This window comes from Sesamum indicum, linkage group LG4 (assembly GCF_026168435.1).
Source record: "Sesamum indicum cultivar Baizhima isolate 11 linkage group LG4, ASM2616843v1, whole genome shotgun sequence".
NCBI classification, from domain to species: Eukaryota; Viridiplantae; Streptophyta; class Magnoliopsida; order Lamiales; family Pedaliaceae; genus Sesamum; species Sesamum indicum.
The window spans coordinates 121,842-141,476 of record NC_142660.1 but is presented as its reverse complement, the minus strand read 5'-3'; the positions used below and the strand labels follow the sequence as shown (position 1 = coordinate 141,476).

Genomic DNA, 19,635 nt, shown 5'->3' with positions numbered 1-19,635 from the left:
TCAAGTAGTAGTAATAATAATAATAATGTCATAAGATGTTCTGTCCTATCCATAATCCATCCATATTAATTAACGCCACACCATCAGACAAATTGGAGTATGCTAAAACGATAACGAATTAAGATGATTGATGATGACATAACTAACCTAATAATAATAATAATTAAAGGGTGGGAATGGAAATGCATGATTAGGATTAGGAATTCTTTCCAAATAATATAATAAAAGAAAAATGGAGAATTTAGGGTGGGAGGTGGAGGAAGGGAGTCCGACAATGTTGGTGTGGATGGCTTCATGTACATTAATGTTTATTGTTTTGGGCCACTCATTCATTCATTCTTTCACACCCACACCCACACCCACTGCCCAATTTTAAAATTAATTCTCATGTCCCCACTTTGCCCAACACAAATATCCTCATTTCCTTGACCATTTTTGTTTCTATGATGCATGTATCATATATCACATATCATGTATCATGTATCATGGATCATCTTGTTGTTGGATGTAAATTAATGGTATGCACTACACTACATAGCCCTCCATTACCATACATGAATAGGAATGACCTTGCTTTCGTCGGTGATCCATTTCTTGCACACTTGTCATCATATCCACAATTTCCTATTACTTATATCACCATCACCGCCCACCGCTCTCTAATTATTATAACTAGCATACAAAATGTTTAACATAAACTTAATTTATACATCAAAACTTATCATCCCGAATACTGACAACCACCTTGTTACGTTTTCAGGTATTTATTTTAAGCGTATATATGTGTGTGTGGAGCATCATCCAGCACCATATTAATTATATAGCTGCCTACCACATTAATTGTTACAAGACTAATTAATTTCTTATAGGTTAATTGTGAGTACGTAGCGGGCAGGTGGGATATATTACCTTTGGATCTGATGATGATTTTCGCAAATAAGATGTATGGTGCGGATATTAATGCTAATCCCCCAATTCCAATTGATACAGTAGCGCATGTTATGAGACAAATTTAAGATTGTTTCTTATTGATTGTCGGGCCATATATATATATATATATATATTGATTACATGATTAAAATATGGGAAAATATAAGATGGAGAAATATGAATCCTATCCTAGCTAATATATATTTGGCCGGACCGGATATCTTTTGTCAATTAAGTAAATTATACTAGTTAATTTGTTAATTATATATTTATTAACTACAGTATTAATTACGTGAATATCTATATCTATGTATGCATGTGTGTGAGGAAATTACTTGAAGAAAGTAGGTAGCTAGATGGGGATATGACACAATATTAATTAATATTTGCATACGTACACCATAATTAATTGAAAAAAAATGAATGCATCCTAATTAGGAGCTTACGTTGTGAGGCAGTGAAACATAAATATTAGTGGAGGTGAGGTGAGGTCCCCTACAAAAATATCCATTCCAGGCCCTATGTATATGAGTATGAATATGATTGTGAGGAGTTAATGTTGCACTGCATCCACTGGCCTCTTCTTCCTTAATTTCATAATAATTAATGAAAAGTCCATTTATGGATAAAATTGCATTTTTTATATTACATTATAATATTTTTTAATTTATTTACATTTGTGATGTATTTTATATAAGTTGAAAACATTTTTAATTTTAGTCTTCACATCCAATAATTTACCAATGTGTAATCTTGAAAGAAACTTTAGTGTGACTATACCTGAGCTATGAAGAAAGGTGAAAATCATGGAACAAGAAATTATAAAGATTCAAGGAGTTGTTATAAATGATGGGTTATGTATTGCTTTAAGAAAGAGCATGAAAGAAGCGATTTTCCCAGTTGCTCTTTCACTGCCGCACTTAATCTGCATTGTTATGGTGAATCTTTTTTATTTGTTAAGGACAGCTGAGATTATTAGGTTTTGGGTTTGGGGAGATTAGGACAGAATAGAGATGGAAAATGAAACATAATCACCCTATTTAAATTAACGATCATATATACGTGATTTTTACGTACTGAATTTTTCATTCAAATTCCACCAGTTTCAACTGGCACACATATGACACGTGATTTCACGTCAATCAGTGGAGGGATTCATCTCTCCATTTATGTAACAGTAAAAGAAAAGACGGTCAACAATATTTAAGAAGGTGGGTGGATTCATCTCTTGCATTGCATGCCACTGCCACCTTTAATTTTACCTACTGCCACAACCATTCATTGACCCATGCACACTTGCACACACCCAACACTACACAAACATCAAACCATACAGATACAGATACAGTAATTATAATTAAGTAACATTTGGAATTGAAGAAGATTTTCAATTTTAATTGGAGAATTAGGAGAGTAATTGGTATTGAGAAAATGTCGGTAGGCAGGCGATGCAATATTGGTGGCAGGTCCCCAAGCGTTATTGACAAAGAAAGAAAATAGAGAAAAAGGACATGTACGGTAAAGAGAAAGACAAGTGAGAGGAGAGGGCAGTAACACATTAAAATTAGGACCTATTTCTACTTCTACTTGGATTTTTATTTTCAATTCACTCCTCAACAACAGTCAACACTATACAACCTCTCTCTCACCCAACAACTTTGAAACATTCTCTCTCTTTTTTATTTTTTTATCAATGATAAGAAACCCAAAATAAAAAAACAGTAAATGTAATGATTGTTGATTATCTTAATGTTGTGGTAAAGAAGCAGGTGGGAGTGATGAAGTTTGCGTGCATAAGCACAATGAGTCCCATTTTAGGGGTTGGTTCATATATAAGGACCACATTATACACTAACACTTTACATACATTAAACATTAAACATCATTCATCATTTGTGTTGTGTTAATTAGAAGAAAAGCAAGCAAGCAAAAGCCATATATATATATATATATATATTTATGAGAAAGAAAGAAACAATTAATATTGGATTTGGGTGCAACTTCAACTTTAAAAAAGTTGGGGTGGGCAATGGGCAATGGGCATGCATGCATGATATAATGTTGTTAATAATTAATAATTATAATGATGAGGGTTAAAAAAAGTAGAAAGAAATAGCCGGTGGGAAATAGGTATGAAATATTGGTGTGGTCCGGCCGCAAGCCAACACTGTCCCCACCCTCATTCCATTTAAATTAAACCCCACGCCCGCCAACGCCCTTCCTTCCTGTTTTTTCTTTCCCTTTTACATTAAACTTTTAACCCTCAATTCATTATTATTCTTAAACAACAACATTATATTATTATGTGTTGTCTGCAGTTTGCATAGTTGAGATTAGAGCATGTCTTCCTCCTCCTCCCAAGTCCCTTCTCAGTTTATATATAGCACTCCACTATCCCACCCCTCTCTCCACCTCCTCTCCTGCCTCTCATTAATCATTTCTTATTCTTTTCCTTCTCAATCACTACTGCCGCTGCTGCTACGCATTTCTCTCTACCTATTAATCTTCATTTTGCTCCGACAATGGCCTCCGCCGCACTCTCTTCTACTACACCGCCCATGCTGCACCAGATCCATCATTCCAACATGGACGTTGACAAACTCACCAACCAAATCTTCTCCATTCTTGAAAATAAGTTTCTCTTCGGTTACCAAGATCACCATCACTCCCTCAATAACCACCCATTATCCTCCCCCGCCAAAGTTAGAATTCTCAGCATTGATGCCGCCCCCTCCACCCATGCCCTCCTCGCCGCCAAAACTTTGCTCCATTTCCAATCCATTCTCAGGCGTAAATCCGGCAACCCTAACGCCCAAATTGCTGATTTCTTCGACGTCGTCACTGGAGCCGGCGCCGGAGGGGTCCTCGCTGCATTGCTCTTCACTCGGGGCAAAAACGGTTCCCCCATGTTCTCCGCCGACGACTCTCTCAAATTCATGGTCGATAACTGCCGCCAGTTGACTCATTATTCACCTTCCCGACTTTTCAGGCGACCCTCCAAGGCGGATAAGGTGCTCAAAAAACTGTTTGGGGATTTGACGCTGAAAGACACTCTAAAACCGGTTTTGATCCCGTGTTACGATCTGAGGACCGGTGCGCCATTTCTGTTTTCGCGGGCTGACGCTTTGGAAATGGAGGGTTGCGATTTCAGGATGGCGGGAGTATGTAGGGCCACGGTAGCTGATCGAGCTATGGAGCTGAAGTCAACCGACGGGACAAAGAAGATCCTGGCGGTGGGTGCTGGGGTGGGGATGAGCAATCCGACAGCCGCTGCAATCACCCACGTGCTGAATAACAAGCAAGAATTCCCACTTTGTAGAGGAGTGGAAGATTTGTTGGTGTTGTCACTAGGAAATTACGGGGAATCTCACTCTCATTCCGTAGCCCCCAATCGCGCAATGTCATCGCCGGCGTCATTCCTTAAAATTGCTGCAGATGGAGCTGCCGACATGGTAATTTTCCATTACATAACAACTTTTCCATTAATTAGTATATATATATATATATATATATGATCAAAGGACAAATCTTACCACTAAAATATTCGTGACTTATGGCCCCAATCCCGGCAGGCTTAATTTATTATTGGGCATAATTTTGTCCAATGGTGGTGTGGTGGTAGCAAAAGCAATTTCACCCAACTACTACCATCTTTATAAGCTTTAAAGTCAGCAAAAGAAAACAAAGTGAAGGAATCTTGGCCTCTGTATCTATAGCCAAATAATAAACTACAAAAGCTTATTATTTATTAAACTTCTTTTGAGTCAATAATTAGAAATGGATTCCATATTAAATTGATCATCTATACTCATATTGGTAAAAGTAATTATTAGCTTATAATGTGATATTAATTTATAATGTGTAGGTTGATCAAGCAGTATCGATGGCATTTGGTGAATGGAGAAGGACTAACTACGTTCGTGTTCAGGGAAATGGAAGAGTAGGGGGCGGGGAGGAAAAGAGAAGGATGTTGAGAATAGTGGAGGTGGATGAAATTTTAGGAGAGAAGAATGTGGAATCTATATTATTTAAAGGAAAGAAAATGGTGGAGTTCACAAATATGGAGAAAGTGGAGATGTTTGCAGGAGAGGTAATCAAAGAGCAAGAGAGAAGAAACAACAGCCCTTTCCCGACTGTTGTGTTGAAGCAGCACTCAACTAATATCTATTCCATTTCCCCAAGAAGATCTTCCTCTGCCACTACTCTATCCACTCTTTCTTCCTATTAATAATCATTATACAACTTATTCTGGTATATATATCAATACATTGCTGATGCTGCCAGTATATTTATGGTGAATGTTATATATGACTGGTATTGTTTTTCTTTTTTTTTTTTTTTTTCTTTGAGAGTGAGAGATACATTTAGGGAGACAGAGAAAGAAAGAGAGAGAGAGAGAGAAGGATATATAACTGGCTGCCACTCGGCATGGCTGAATGTTACACATCCGAGTTTGTGCAGAGCTCTTATGACACTTGTTTCTTTTATCTTTGTTTAATTCCTCTTGTTTTTTGGGCGGTTTTAGTTTACATGTTTGACTCTGGATATGCTGATATTCCATGAGCAATCTTCTGTGATGCTGAAATGCATACTATGTATTAAATCTAGGTGTAGCTAAGCATGGAGCTTTCCAGAATTGATCATTCAACTACTAAGTTTCTCCTTTTCCACTTTTTTCAATTTCATACAGTTTTGCTTCCATAAGAGTGCCTATAAGCTTTCGCGTTATTTGTTTATTCAGCACGATAGAAAATAATGGAAAAGAAAGGCCGAAGGTGTTAGATATATACATAATATATATATATATATATATGATATCACTCATTTTTAATAATTGAAAGTGTAAATTAAGTCAGAAATCCCCTGATCTAATGACAAAACAACCCTCAACTATTCACAAAATTATAAGTATGCCCTACAAAATTATAATTTCAATTTGCATCAACACCTTTTCAAGGGCAAAAACTTACAAATTCACCCTTGAGTAAATTACGTCGACACCCCGTTGGGGTGTAACAGAAATTATGAAAAAATTTAAATTTATTTATGTAATTAGACCTAACTTGAAAAGCGTCTATATGATTTGTGCTAATTTATGGGTGCATTTGGACTTGAAGAAAAAATTTGATAAAAAAATTTCAAATGATTCAATTTGAAAGAAATTTAAAATACATCAGTACTAAATAAAATATATTTTAAAATTAGAATCCAATGATTTGAATGCCCAATTCAAAGCAAAAAGAAAAAAGGTTTACTTATAAAATATAGTATTCTAAAAAGATTTTGCATTGTATTTAGTATCATCGAGTTCCACCAGGTTAATTACTGAAATATGGTAATTGTTAGCTAAAGATAAGCACGAATGACAGCATTGTAGGTTAAAAGCAAAAGGGAATATTTGGGTACTTCACTACAGTAAGACAGGAAAACAGTGTGGCTATCCCTTCACTTTTAAATTTTGAATTTGAATATTGAAATTGAAACAAAAAGAAAGTGTATCTACGGTTAAAAAGAAGAAATCCATAGTTGAATTCAAGACGAAAAACACTGAAAACGCGCTGAAGATTGTATGTACTTGTAAGGTTAGAGAAGCCAATGAAACATGTAGTGAAAGTGAGGGCAATAATGCGTATTGCAGTTATCTTCTTATTAGGGAGGAAGATGAACAAATCATTTATACTTAACTACTTCTGGAGATACTTGAGGACCTTGTCTCTCCCTCTTGGCTTTCACATGGAACTCCTCCAAGTTACCGGTGGCATTTCAACTGAAGATTTGGTTATTTATCATAGCAGCGGTGTGTGTGTTATTAGCACTGCACGATAGTTGAATTCAACCCACTTTAATAAAAGAGCCATATCTCGTGTCTAAAATTATTGATTAGATAAATTAGCATGTTAACGCTCGGATTTGAAAATACAAGACCCCTGTTGTACAGTCCTGAACTAAGGTAGGCTAGGCAGCAGAGCAAGCCACCACAAACAGAAATAACACTTATCCACACTCCACCCATGACTTGGTTCAACAAACAAGATTTAACTCTTATTTCGAACAATAATTGTTTTCAACGAACAAGAACAACTCTGACTCATCTCATTTTTGTCACATCTTCTACCACTCCTCCTCCAAGTCTAACGCAAGAGTCAAGACCCCCTACTCACTTTTATTACTCCCTCAGTATGGCATGATGACACAGTTGCGCCCCTTGCCCAGATCGACACAAAGGGCTTTTGTTCACAACATTTCCCAGAACTAAATAATCATATAATTGGTCACCAAGAATCTATGACATAAAAAGTCGAACCCCATTGTAAGATTTTAGCGTAAATGGCAAGCTTATGGAAACTCTATTCCCTCCCCCCAATTCAATTATTTTTTCCCTCCGCCAACTCATGCTCATTTCAGGCTACTATTTGGCAGCTTCCGTGTTATTTTCCTAGGTTGCTTTTGAATTTTACAGAAGCACAAGAGGTAACTTTTACAAACTAGAAACATGGTCTTCGGCACAAACAAGAAAGCAATTTTTCCCAGTGTAATCGACCTGAGCTGGATAACCTCAGCTTTCAAAATTTTACCCCCATCATCTTCAACACAAATACAATATTACAACATCTTCAGCAAACAGTACGACCATAACATATTGATGCAATGTAGAGATTCTTGGACCACTTTTCCTGCATAAGAAATAGCAACAATCAGCTGGCACTCAGCAGTACCTTGCACTTTTTGTGAATGGAGAAAACTGATGGAATATCAAAAGTATGACAAATGCAACACCAAGACCTCCAATGTTAACTATTTCCTACTCTGAATGTAAAATAATGTAAGGTACAGAACAATGAAAACATGGTGTGACAAGAGTTGCATCATTTATTCTGCCCCCACTTCTGCAAATGGACAAAAGGGGAAAGAGGAGCTAGTACCTTTACATGGGTGCTAGGAAATGCAGATGTACGAAGGGTCTCCTGAGTCTCATCCATCATTTTACGTCTGGGTATGCTAAGTATGAAGGCCGCTTGATCAGCAGTTGCAGCCATGGAGGTTATTCTATAGCCACTTTCCCATCGGCGATGTATTCCCTCACTTGGATAAAGAAAATCAAGCTCTACGACCTAAGAACACCAGTCATATTATGTGTAAACTGCTTACAGAACATCCATGTGTCACATGGTTCGACAAGAGCAACCCATTTAACCAATAAGTGAGTTTTACCTGTTCAGAATATCCGGAATTTCTAGACATGACTACACCCCAGCGACTGCCAGCAGTAGTCATGGATGTGACGTGGAAACCTTCTTTCCACTTTTTATTGATCCACTTAAATGGAAATGATTCACTAACTTTATATGACTGTTGGGTATAAGGAGTTCCTAAAGAACACAAAGTACAAAACAAACATTGTTAGCCCTGTATATATGTTAATGTAATCACACCAAAAATTTCAATGCTTTTCGTTCAGCAGATGATAGACAAGAATATAACAAAAAGATGATCTCCACACTGTAAGGAAAATGCATGAGATGGTGACGCATGTAAACATAAACAACACGCAGCAGAATAGAAACTTCGACCAACCTTTAGACATAACCACCAGTGAACTTCCATTAGCTGCACCAGCAATAGAACTGATGTAATAGTTTTTTTCCCATTGTTCCATGATCCAATCCTAATGAAAAACCCAAAAGATATTATTATTTGCATGTGCAAGTATGTCCAGCCAGAAAGGAGAAACAACAAAACTAACAAATCAAAAGTAGAGTAAACAACCTTGTGAAGAAAGACAGCTGAAAGCTCATACACCTGCGAAGTGAAACCTGTTCCGGCATCCATGATCAAGGCCCAAAGATTTGCTGCTGAAGCTACACAGCTAATGTACAAGCCGTCTTCATTACCCTTCTCTACATGTTGACGGAGTCTTGAATCTGCAACATTATAGTGGTACCTACAAAAGCAACAATCTCATGCTAATGACTATAGTGAGTACAGATGAGAGAAAAGAAGATCCATCCACAACAAACATATAAATCTTTTATTTCAATTCAAATGTTGCATGATGTATCAGTTAAGAAAAGACACTAACAGTTGTCTCAGTTTCTAGAGATTGCCAACTTTCATAAACTTAAATTCTCCAGAAAGATTTTGCATCTACACTGAATGCGCAGAGATGAAAAAACCTCCAACTCAACTTCGTATTTAGAGAAAGGGACAAATGCACAAATTCACAGCAGAGTGCAGATAAACAGACAAAATCAGAAATAAATCTAATCTCCCTAGTTCAGTCAAGACAATGAATTGCTCAAACATTTTTGTATATCCAGTGTGAACTCACAGATTGTAATTGCTGAAGGTTCTCCATCGTAAGGAATAAAAAATTGCATTAGCATTTTATACAAGGGAATTTGAAAGTTCGACTGCTTTAATCAACTTCCGAAAGGGGGAAGCACTCGTGTCTTTCCACTCATTTTCCAAGAAAGATTTGTTTCCAAACTTAGTGTTAGATATTTTTGTACTCAGTACCAACTTTTATCTTTCTACTTGTTTTTACCAAAGATTCAACATCAGAAAATACAAATTAAATCAATATTTCATAATACAATCATCTTAAATAGGAAAATATGTTTTATATGGCAAAAAGCTAAAACGTAAAATTAGAACTCAAGTCATGCCTTACATTTTGGAAGGTCATTTCACTTTTTCTAAATCCAACAATAAATCTCCAAAGTTATTTCCTTAACTTAAGAAGCTTAGATGGAAATAGTTTTTTTTCCCTTTTAGTAAATTGGAATTTTTTTAACCATTTAATGATTCAAATTAATAATTTATTACTTTATTTTGATGAATGAAGGGTTGTTATGGCAGAATGATTAAATGTTTCACTTTTCCCACTCTTATAAAAAGTCAAAAAGGAGATGTTTTACAATACGTTGAGATTATTAATTATCATTGATAGAAGGTTTGGCTGGATCCAGCTCAACTTAAAGCTTGTTTTGGTTTTGGTTTTGGTTTCAGTAGAAACGCTCAAACAAATTCAAGCCTCTGAGAACAAAAGTTCATGCAAAAGCAAGTCAAGTGAGCGTAAGTGGCTCAGCCCACTCAGCTTCATTGACAGGTCTAACTGCTAGAATGTCTTCCACAGAATACAGAATGTGTCAGATGAAAATCCAATAATTACGGAGGTATGAGAAAATCTATTCCCCCTAGCTTTACAACATCAAAGAAGAGGCAGCTGGAACAAGGTTCAATGGTAAGTTGACTTAAAGCTTCAGAAATCATTTTTCCAGATCCAATCCCAACATAAGCCAAATCAGTAACTTGTATCATTTTTTCTTCACCCATTTGCTAAGTCATCAAATGTGCACAGACAAAATGACAATAAAAAAATTGGGTCCATAAGAAAATATGCATACAACATCAAATAAACCTCTATAAGTAATCACCTCTGTTTCATTGGGCGTCGTGCATTGTACACTGAAATCCACTGAGTAGCAGGGCTACCCAGCCGTACTTTCTTCTTAGGTTGCTCATCCTCCTCCAAGTTAATGAGCAACCTCCCGCGCTTTTGCCCAACCTGTGCAAAAGAACATAGAAAGTTCAAGATAACAGATCTTCCAACTAAAGATATACATTCAAAAGATTAACGTTAAATGTGTTTTTCTTGGTCTGCTAGTCAGTTGTGCTGCAAGCCTTTCGCAAACCTTTGTCCAATAGAATGTAATGGATTATAATAGGATATATGTCTACAAGCCTAGCTCCTTTCTACAAATAGTTTTTATGTTACCTTAAGAGCTCCATCAATTCTTATTGGTCTTAATGTCGTGCATGGTTCAATGAGACTTTCAAAAAAGGATATCAGCTTAGAATAGTTTGGCTCCTCATCGAACTTCATATTAGTAACCGCCTCAAGGAACTGTTTGAACGGAGGAGGACAAAAGCAACACATCAACTCTGGAGAAGTGGCCATTTTCTTTTTACAGACAAGAAAACTCTTGTTGTCACCCTGTCATCATCACAAACAAGAAGGGAATAAAATAAATTCAAGTCCACTCACATACGCTTCCATAAGTTACTGATGCAATGATGTCAGTCACCTGATAGCCTTGCCATGGCAACCTTCCCTTTATGAGAAATATCAGGGTGTATGCGAGCGACTCAAGATCGTCCCTCCTACTTCCCGTGCGGCCCAAGTGAGCATGCACACTTGCATACCTTATGGTTCCTCTGTGGATGGACCAATGGAGTTCTATTAGAACAAACTAATCAAGGATTATGCAACAAAATTTATGTCAACTTCACAAACCTAAATATATCTGGTCTCTGATCATACTCGACATGCTGACCAGAAGATGCATCTTTCCACCTAGAAGCTGCATCATAAACGTATTAAAAACAAGAGCAGATTATAGACAAAGAGAATGAAAGTGGATAAAAAATGGAAGCTGCTGCAAAGATTAAGGCCAAGAACTTAAATGGTTTTATTATTGTCTTTCAATGTCTTGCTAGTCCAATTATCAATTCAAGGTAGCCAAGACAGAGAAAGGCGAATAAGATTGGAGCATCATACCCAAACCAAGATCAATGAGATATAGCTTTTTCTCATCAGCTGTTCCAGGCTGACCAAGCAAAAAGTTCTCTGGCTTCACATCTCCATGCACAAATCTAGATTAGCGACAGAGACGTACTGATAATCAATAGTGTACTCAAGTAAAGAAAGTAAATGAAAGTAATGTAAAAACAAATAATTATAAAGAAACATCTTTTTGGATAGATAAAGACAGACTTCATAAATGAAAGCAATTGAAAGTGAATAATGCAAAAACAATTATTATGAAGACATCTTTCTAGGAAAGATAACGATCAGACTTCATAGGGATAATATCAAGTAGGTTTTACCCCTTCATATGGAGCTTTTCAAGAATTGAGATAGCCTCCACAGCGATGCAAGCCACCATACTTGGAGACATCCTGTTTTAGGTGTTCATTACAAACAAGGACACATTAGCATAAGAAGGAGAATACAATGGCGACATTAATTTTGACATTCTGCCCATGATTCAGGGCTCATGAGCAAGTTCATATGAACTAGGGTTCAGGGAGGGTCTTACGACTGGCCCAAAGAATTCCAAACATCCCAAAGACTGGGTCCAAGCATGTCCATGACCTGACACAATATTCATTAGAACAACATAGAAAATTCTGAAATCAAAGAGCAAGAAATCAAAACTCACCAGAATGTAAAAATCTCCTTGGCGACCCTTGTAGTGAACCCATGGGATCCCATAACATCCGTTCAGGGTGCTTTTCATAAGGCAAATACCAAGGCATGAACATTTAAAACCAACATAAATGAGAACATCCTCAAACTACGAATAGAGGACTTACTTGTACACCTGCCACTCATATGGAGGTCCATAATTGCAACCCTTACTATTTCGGTGTTCAAACTTCAATGCAACCTACAAAAGAGATAATCCATATTAATCAAAATTCAGATAGCGACAAGACAAATTTAGACAGCATTTATACGCAGAAAATCCCCAAGTAGCAAGGGATACCTCAATTGCATCCGGTCCAGTTCTTTCGGTGCCACCACTTACCCTTCGGCCAACATAAACTTGGCCAAATCCACCCTTACCTAACTTCCTTTCTGTCTTATACATCGGAGAATTGCCCACTTGTACCTTCACCAACAAAACCGAATTTAGTTACCATATTTTATTCAGAACACATAAATATATCAAAGCGCAATTAAGCAATATTAATTGCGCCTGCAACCACAAGAAGTTCTAGATGCCTGTATAAATTTGAGAATAACAAGAAAGATTAATTACCCTCTCAGGCACTGGAGTTGTGCTTGCTTCTTCTTCAACTCCCATTGCTTTATCAGCGCTCCCACCATCCATGGCAATTTCCTTATCTGCAACCCCCTCTATTCTATTAAAACCAGGTTCCCCAGCCCCAACACCAACAGCTTGTGGAAGAACTTCACAAGGAGGCTCTGGGTCTAAATCTATCAATCTAATCCCCCTGCCTCTCCCAGCGGCAGTGGGCCTAGTGGGTGTTGCTGCAGAAGGCCCTTTTGCTACAGCAGCTGCATTGCCTCTCCCTCTTCCCCTCCTTCTGGTTCTATTCTGCGCAGGTGCAAGAAAATTTTCTTCTTGATTAGTAGGCTGAGGGGCAGGCTGGAGATCACCAAGCCGTTTTGATCTCCTTGCTCCGCTACGCAATTCTGGCATCGTCACCCATGCAAATCACCTCCCACTCACTTTCCACCTTCTGCTCAGAATCTTCAGTCAAGTAAAACAACCACGAAAAGGCAAAAAACATCAGTCTTTAATTTATTGAGAGCGAAAATAAACCACCAAAGCTCAAAACTTTTTCAGATTGTAGAGAAGAAATTCCAAGTAAACACAACGTATCAAACCGAGTCAAAACTACAATAACAGCAAATTCAAAAGAACAGGTGGCATAAAAGACACTTGTGTAAACAAACTTTTATACATCTAAGCACATTCACTTAGTCCTTACTTGTACGGCTTCAAAATCAGGATTTTTAGAACACAGAACTAAATTGCACTCAGTGAAGACAATAGATAAAAGAAGACACAATGGATAAAACATGATAAAAATCTTCACAGCGCATTCTTTAGTTACTCAACATTCACAAGATATGGAGCAGGATCACCAGAAAGCACCGGCAAGTATAAATTACTAATGCAAAAATAGCAAGAAAGAAATAAATAAACCAGGAGCACAAATGGGGAATAGGATAAAAAATAACAAAATAATAAATAACAGTCATCTTGCGGGGAATAGCCTCAGCCATAATCAAAGAAGTCTGAAAAGTTCAGTCATCCAACATTGAATGAAAACAAAAACAATAATAAATTTGAATTAGATAAAAGAAAAAAAAAGACAAGCAGCAACAGATCGCACCTGACAAACAGCAAAAACAGGAGGATCGGAGATAAAACACGGAAAAATCCAGTTGAAGAACCCAATTCGATCAACCGATCAATAACAGATCTTCAGTGAAAATACCCATGACATATTCTTACCAGAGGAAGTATTTCTCCTTTCTCGAAAAAATAAAAGATGTATTATTGAAAATCTGGAGCTTGAATCGAAAATTTTTGAAGTGACGGTTGCTGAATCCCGGTCTGAAAATCGAAGAAAAGGATAAAGAAGGTAAGGTAAAAATCGGGGGGGGGGGGGGGGGGAGTTGTATATTGTAATGTATCGTGTGTATCTATAGATTCTATGGCTATCCTCTTCGTTTCTCTCTCCACACAAAACATCCACTGCCTGCCTGCCCTCTCCCTCTCTCTCTCTCGCTCTCTCTCTCTCTCTGGATATATATATATATGCGTGCGCTAGAGTGTGTTTCTGTGTAGGTCTTTTCTTTTCCTCTCTTTCCTTTTTACTTTTTTATTTAAATCTAATTATAATTTAAGGGAAACAATATAGGTATTTCATTATTTTTTTATTTTAAAATAAGAGGAATAAATTAAAATGTCTATTTATCCTGAAGAATCACACTGTTGTATCGTTTCTCCATCATGACAAACACGATTCTTTTTACTATTAGTTCACAAGCACCTAGACTTTTGAATTGTCCTAGAGTATCATGTAACCACATAAATTTAAATTATACACCATAATTGTTATTTAATCTTTTATATTATATATTTTATATATATATACGGATGCAGGTCGCTAGATTCGAGTCGGGTCGTGATTGTAGATGTCTAATAGGACCACATTTTGTGCTTATTTCATTTGATATTTTGACCTATTTTGTAACCAAAATGCTCCTAATTAAATATTATTTTGCAGCATTAGGACAAATAAAATAAAAAATTAAGAAAAGAACCAAAAAAGAAATTCGGACAAGACTCAAACTCGATTTTTTACAAGAATTTGGAGTTGATTGGACTACCTTTTGATGAATGGGGAGTTTAATTAGGATAATAATTTTATTTTCATTAGTCTTTTAGTTCAATTACAAATCTACCTTTTAATCCTGGTAGAATTAGGTATCTAGTTAGTATAAATATATGTGATGTAATTCATTTTAAGATTCAACTTTTGAACTCTTGCGAATTTCAGACATTGAATTCTCGTCTCTCTATTTCTCTACGTTTTTATGATATTTTCTTACTTTATTTTTCATGCGTTCTTCCATGAGCATGTCTAACTAGTTCTCTCATTCCGGTTGAAAACTTGGTGAATGCTTAATTTCAACAAGTTGTGAAATCTAATTTATGTTTTCTACTTTTATTCATATTGGTATTTGTGTTGTTCTCTGTGCTTTTATTACTAATAATCTGATTTATGAATGATAGGTACAGTTATTCATTGTCAAGAATATTTGCGTAACCAATTGAACTTGCAAATCTGTAATTGTTTGTTTAGTTCAATAACCAGTGGTAACGTAGCATACTTGATTATGTAGAAGTTTTTTATTATATTGTAGGGAATGAACAATCTAACTTAAATAAATTCTCGTAAGAATTTATTGGTTAGAATTTGGCGTTTCTAGTTCTTAATGTTGTCTGTAAATTAAATTTTGAGGATGTTTTCAAGGTTATTTATTGATTAGGGATTTAGTCAACTGACGTTACTTGACTATCCACAAGATAAGGAAATGTGGGGTCATTAGGTCGTATCAATGGCCGTAACCAATTTATGTATCATGAATGATTCTCATCTTTGCATATATGATCAACTGTGAAATTAAGTATGATCATGTCTTTAACTAGAATATTCTTCTCATATTTACTTCTATTTGAAATACTATTTTCTTCTCTTTAATTTTAAATCTAGATTTTTAATCAAAACCCCCTTATTTTTGTTTTAGTTTTACTCTTGAAGGAATTAATTTAAAATCAATTATTGTGTATTCGACCCTGCTTATCACTTTCACAAGTTTTTAATAGGATAGTATTTTTGGTGGATTCAATGCTCATCACTTCCTTTGGCCTCTCCATACTCCTGGACCTTTCCCTTACCGAAAAAGTGATTCTTCTACTCTTGTTACCTGTCAATATATTAGCGAACTTGGCTAAAGCGTTGGCTTTCTCATTGTCCAGTCTAGGTACCTACTAGAAATTAAACTTAGAAATTTCCAAACTCAACCCTTAGGGAGCATTTCATTCTCTCATCTCTTGTTTCATACATCCACAAGTATTGATTTGCCACCATTGTGAGTCAGTCAAAGTCCACACTTCTTGTGCTCTAAGTCGTTTTTAGCATCTTAAGTCCCGATATCAAGGCCTCGTATTCTGCTTCATTGTTTGTGACCTGAAAGTTCAATTTTATTGCAAACTCATGTTCATCTCCCCTCAGGTCTCTCCATACTACCGCACCTCATTAGCCTGGCATTGATGACCCATCAACGTGCATTACCCACCTCTCTGACTTGCTCACCACCTCTTTTATTTCCAAGACCTCAGTTTTTTTGACCCAAAACATCTAGCTTAGCTAAAACTTGCTTCAATTGCTAACTAGAGGTGGCATCGAGGTAGGTTTAGGTGGACTCAAGACCTACTCCGTTTACCTACCAAAGCACGTCTAACCCGGTAAACTCGATTATTTTTATTTTCTTATTTGTTCTACAAATATATATATATATATATATAAGAAAATTGAACATATCGATTACAAATAAAATTGTTCATAGCTTAACTCAAATATAAATTCAGAAAATAAATTCTCAAGTACAAATGAAATTATTCATAACAAAACAATCAAAATAATTCATAGCAATTATATATATATATATATATATGTTTATTTATTTATTTATTTACTCTTCGTCAAGTATAACGGAAAATTTTTCAATTCATCAACTGTTAAAAAAAGTACATAATAATAAATAAATAAAATTATATAATATTTTGTTTGTGTTTATTCTTCCAAGATAAATAAAATTAATTATATATATAATTATACCAAGGGCGGGTCCCGCCACTCGCCCCCCATTCAATTTTATGGATCCGAACTCGCCTCATTAGGGATGGGTTAGGGGCGAAATCTAGCGGGTGTGGATCCAATTGCAACCCATATGGCTTACTAGTCAACACCACTATATGGTGTTACTGAACGTTTGAGGTGTAGCACCCCCTTTGATACAAGATCGTCATACTTATAGTAATCCCTGTGTTCATATATATACATTTGCAGATAACCATCTAATTAATTTGCATACGTAATTTCAACGTCATAATGACATAATCAACCCACAACATCATATATACAAATCAAACTCCACAAGTAATCCGCCACAGTGAATCTCTACGCCTACGTTCTCTTTATACAATAAAATGTGTTTTGTCTGGCCCAACCTGCCTGAGTATAACAGGTAGACCTAGTCTTCAACAATCAGTCGCCTCAAAGTCTACTCCTGAAAGAAAATGTCAGCAGGGGAGTGAGTCTGCCACTCAGTAAGCAAATATCTAGCCCTATCTATATATGTGTACCACATATAACCTCAAACAAGATAAATAGGCAAGATGCATAGAATAAATAGTCAATTTGCTTCCACATAATCATCTTTATTATACCACGCAGTTATCTCGCAATAAGATAATCAAATTAAACTTCATTTTTTCCTAATTTGCTTATTAGAAGGTGATATTGTGTTTTTTTCCCTCCCACTCAATCTCACCATTATATAAATTTAAGTGAACCCCCTTGACAGCCGGCTCATCAATCTCATTTCGCACATAGCATTTTCTTTTCGCACATAGTTGTTTCATTTCGCACATAGCACTTTCTTTTCGCACATAGCACTTTTCATATCGCCTTATAGGCTTTTCAACACATCAAGGGGTATTCACACCACAATTATATTCAATTTCCACCACTCCCTCATTTTCACATATCACTATTTTTGTAAGCAACTAGTAACGTAAAATAATATATCAACATATTCTCATTCCAGATTACCACAGTACATCAAACAACAAACATAATATCTCAACGCATTTCCTCATTCTACGTACACAATATCGTCAATCAAATCAAATCATCCATCACTCATATACTTCAGATAAATCAATGTCAGCACGAACCACAAAATCATATAACAGTAATACCACAAATAAAGAGGACATATATAGATAATACTAATTATTTACTTACCTCGACCTTACAACGCTTTTATCTATCCAATAGGTAGTGATTCGGTCTTTCACTCTACCCCGTATCCTATTATGAGTTATACCACACACAATTAATATATCGAGAATATCATAATTTCTTTTAAATATAATATTGACTATCATTTGTACAATTTCTAATAATTCTTTAATATTCCATTTCTATCGAAATACAAATCTTCATTTTTCCTCTTTATTAACATACCATTTATTAAATATAATTCTCGAAATATTTCTATGAATTTTCTATCAATTTCTTGCTAATATACAATTTAATTAAACAATAATACATAGAATTATATATTTGATTAATCATTCCGACGAAATTGTATAAATTAGCTATAATAATAATTAAATCTAACAAATCTAATATTTTAATTACCCAGCTATATTATTTTTATAGCAATTGTGAGAGTTAATACGACACTAATTTAAATAGCTAAACTCGTAAAATACTCCAATTATATAATACATCACTTAGTATAAATAATATTTAATAAATGAACTAATTAAATAATATAATTATATAAATTAATAAAAATTAAAATTACATTTTCGTACCTCGGTTTCTCTCTTCCGTTTTCGGCCGAACAATTGCAATTTCCACTACTTGTATTGTGTGTGTGTGTAATGTGTATGTGTGTGTGGACAAAATAAGAGAGAAGAGAGTGAGGCGGTGGGGGGATGGCCCACCTCCCACTCTCAATTCTCTCTCTCTTCATATATATATATATATATATATATATTTATTAATATATATATAAATATTATTTACATATGTATAATATTAGTATTATTATTATTTTTATTTAATTATTTTTTTCTTAAAATACCCATTACGTCCCTCCTAAATTTCTTTAATTAATATAAATTGTCCCAAAATATTATAATGAACTCCAATTTAATCCGTTCAAATTTTATTATATTCCAATTATGGAGCATAATTTATTTATTAATAAACTAAGTTTTATAAAAATTTACCAATTAAGCCCCCAATTATATATTATAATTTTTTGGGCGTTACATGAGGTGCTTGGTAAAGTATGTTTCCAACTCCTGGGAAACATGTTCACATTCATTGGTCCATTTGAATTCTTTCATCTTCCTTAAAATTTTGAAAAAGGGAAGGCTTCTACCCGCCGATCTGGACAAGAATCTCCCATGCAAGGCTATCCGACCCGTCAATTGTTATATCTCCTTGATCGACTTAGGAGACTCCATTTCCATGATGGCTTTCACTTTTTCTAGATTCACTTCAATTCCTCGTACTGTGACTAAATAGCCTACGGACTTTCAGCCTTTGACCCCAAATGTACACGTGGTCTAGTTGAGCTTCATACATACTATTTGATAATGGTGAAACATTTTCCCTGATGCCCCAAATGATCCTCTTGTTTTTCACTGTTTACTACCATATCATCAACATATACCTACATCATATTATCAATTAAACTATCAAACATCTTGTTAACCAATCTTTGATATGTAGCTCTTGTGTTCTTCAGCTCGAACAACATCACTTTATAGCAAAATATGCCCTTTTTCT

General features: G+C 35.5%; 2 protein-coding genes and 1 long non-coding RNA gene across 4 annotated transcripts; 1 reads left to right on the top strand and 2 right to left on the bottom strand.

Moving 5' to 3' along the window:
- Positions 1 to 3,214: 3,214 nt before the first annotated feature.
- LOC105159628 (patatin-like protein 7) lies at positions 3,215 to 5,600 on the top strand. The gene is made up of 2 exons (XM_011076740.3): positions 3,215 to 4,382; positions 4,796 to 5,600. Exons 1-2 carry the CDS (start codon positions 3,453 to 3,455, stop codon positions 5,156 to 5,158), a joined length of 1,293 nt encoding a protein of 430 aa, XP_011075042.2. The 5' UTR covers positions 3,215 to 3,452; the 3' UTR covers positions 5,159 to 5,600.
- A 1,758-nt stretch (positions 5,601 to 7,358) lies between these two features.
- Positions 7,359 to 14,272, bottom strand: LOC105159627 (casein kinase 1-like protein HD16). 2 transcript variants are annotated; one of them, XM_011076739.3, is made up of 17 exons: positions 13,864 to 14,272; positions 12,759 to 13,214; positions 12,483 to 12,608; positions 12,310 to 12,383; positions 12,156 to 12,225; positions 12,033 to 12,088; positions 11,821 to 11,892; positions 11,492 to 11,586; positions 11,228 to 11,294; positions 11,019 to 11,148; positions 10,709 to 10,927; positions 10,368 to 10,498; positions 8,698 to 8,872; positions 8,506 to 8,596; positions 8,143 to 8,300; positions 7,854 to 8,042; positions 7,359 to 7,604 (listed from the first exon to the last, which is right to left on the bottom strand). In XM_011076739.3, exons 2-17 carry the CDS (start codon positions 13,161 to 13,163, stop codon positions 7,545 to 7,547), a joined length of 2,118 nt encoding a protein of 705 aa, XP_011075041.1. In that variant the 5' UTR covers positions 13,164 to 13,214; positions 13,864 to 14,272; the 3' UTR covers positions 7,359 to 7,544. The 2 variants fall into 2 exon arrangements, with proteins under 2 accessions (XP_011075041.1, XP_020548919.1); XM_020693260.2 differs by having other exon boundaries at positions 13,986 to 14,272.
- A 2,841-nt stretch (positions 14,273 to 17,113) lies between these two features.
- Positions 17,114 to 18,721, bottom strand: LOC148788223 (uncharacterized). The gene is made up of 3 exons (XR_016065321.1): positions 18,651 to 18,721; positions 18,073 to 18,138; positions 17,114 to 17,332 (listed from the first exon to the last, which is right to left on the bottom strand). It is a non-coding gene; the product is annotated as an uncharacterized LOC148788223 (long non-coding RNA).
- Positions 18,722 to 19,635: the final 914 nt, after the last annotated feature.

What these genes read in the sequence shown, in the direction of transcription:
- LOC105159628 (XM_011076740.3), top strand. Translation starts at nt 3,453, where the DNA reads ATGGCCTCCGCCGCACTCTCTTCTACTACACCGCCCATGCTGCACCAG. An exon ending in CAGATGGAGCTGCCGACATG is followed by an intron (nt 4,383 to 4,795) that starts GTAATTTTCCAT and finishes TATAATGTGTAG; the next exon opens with GTTGATCAAGCAGTATCGAT.
- LOC105159627 (XM_011076739.3), bottom strand. Translation starts at nt 13,163, where the DNA reads ATGCCAGAATTGCGTAGCGGAGCAAGGAGATCAAAACGGCTTGGTGAT. An exon ending in TCTCATTGATCTTGGTTTGG is followed by an intron (nt 11,295 to 11,491) that starts GTATGATGCTCC and finishes TTTATGATGCAG; the next exon opens with CTTCTAGGTGGAAAGATGCA. An exon ending in CAGCTGTCTTTCTTCACAAG is followed by an intron (nt 8,597 to 8,697) that starts GTTGTTTACTCT and finishes GTTTTTCATTAG; the next exon opens with GATTGGATCATGGAACAATG.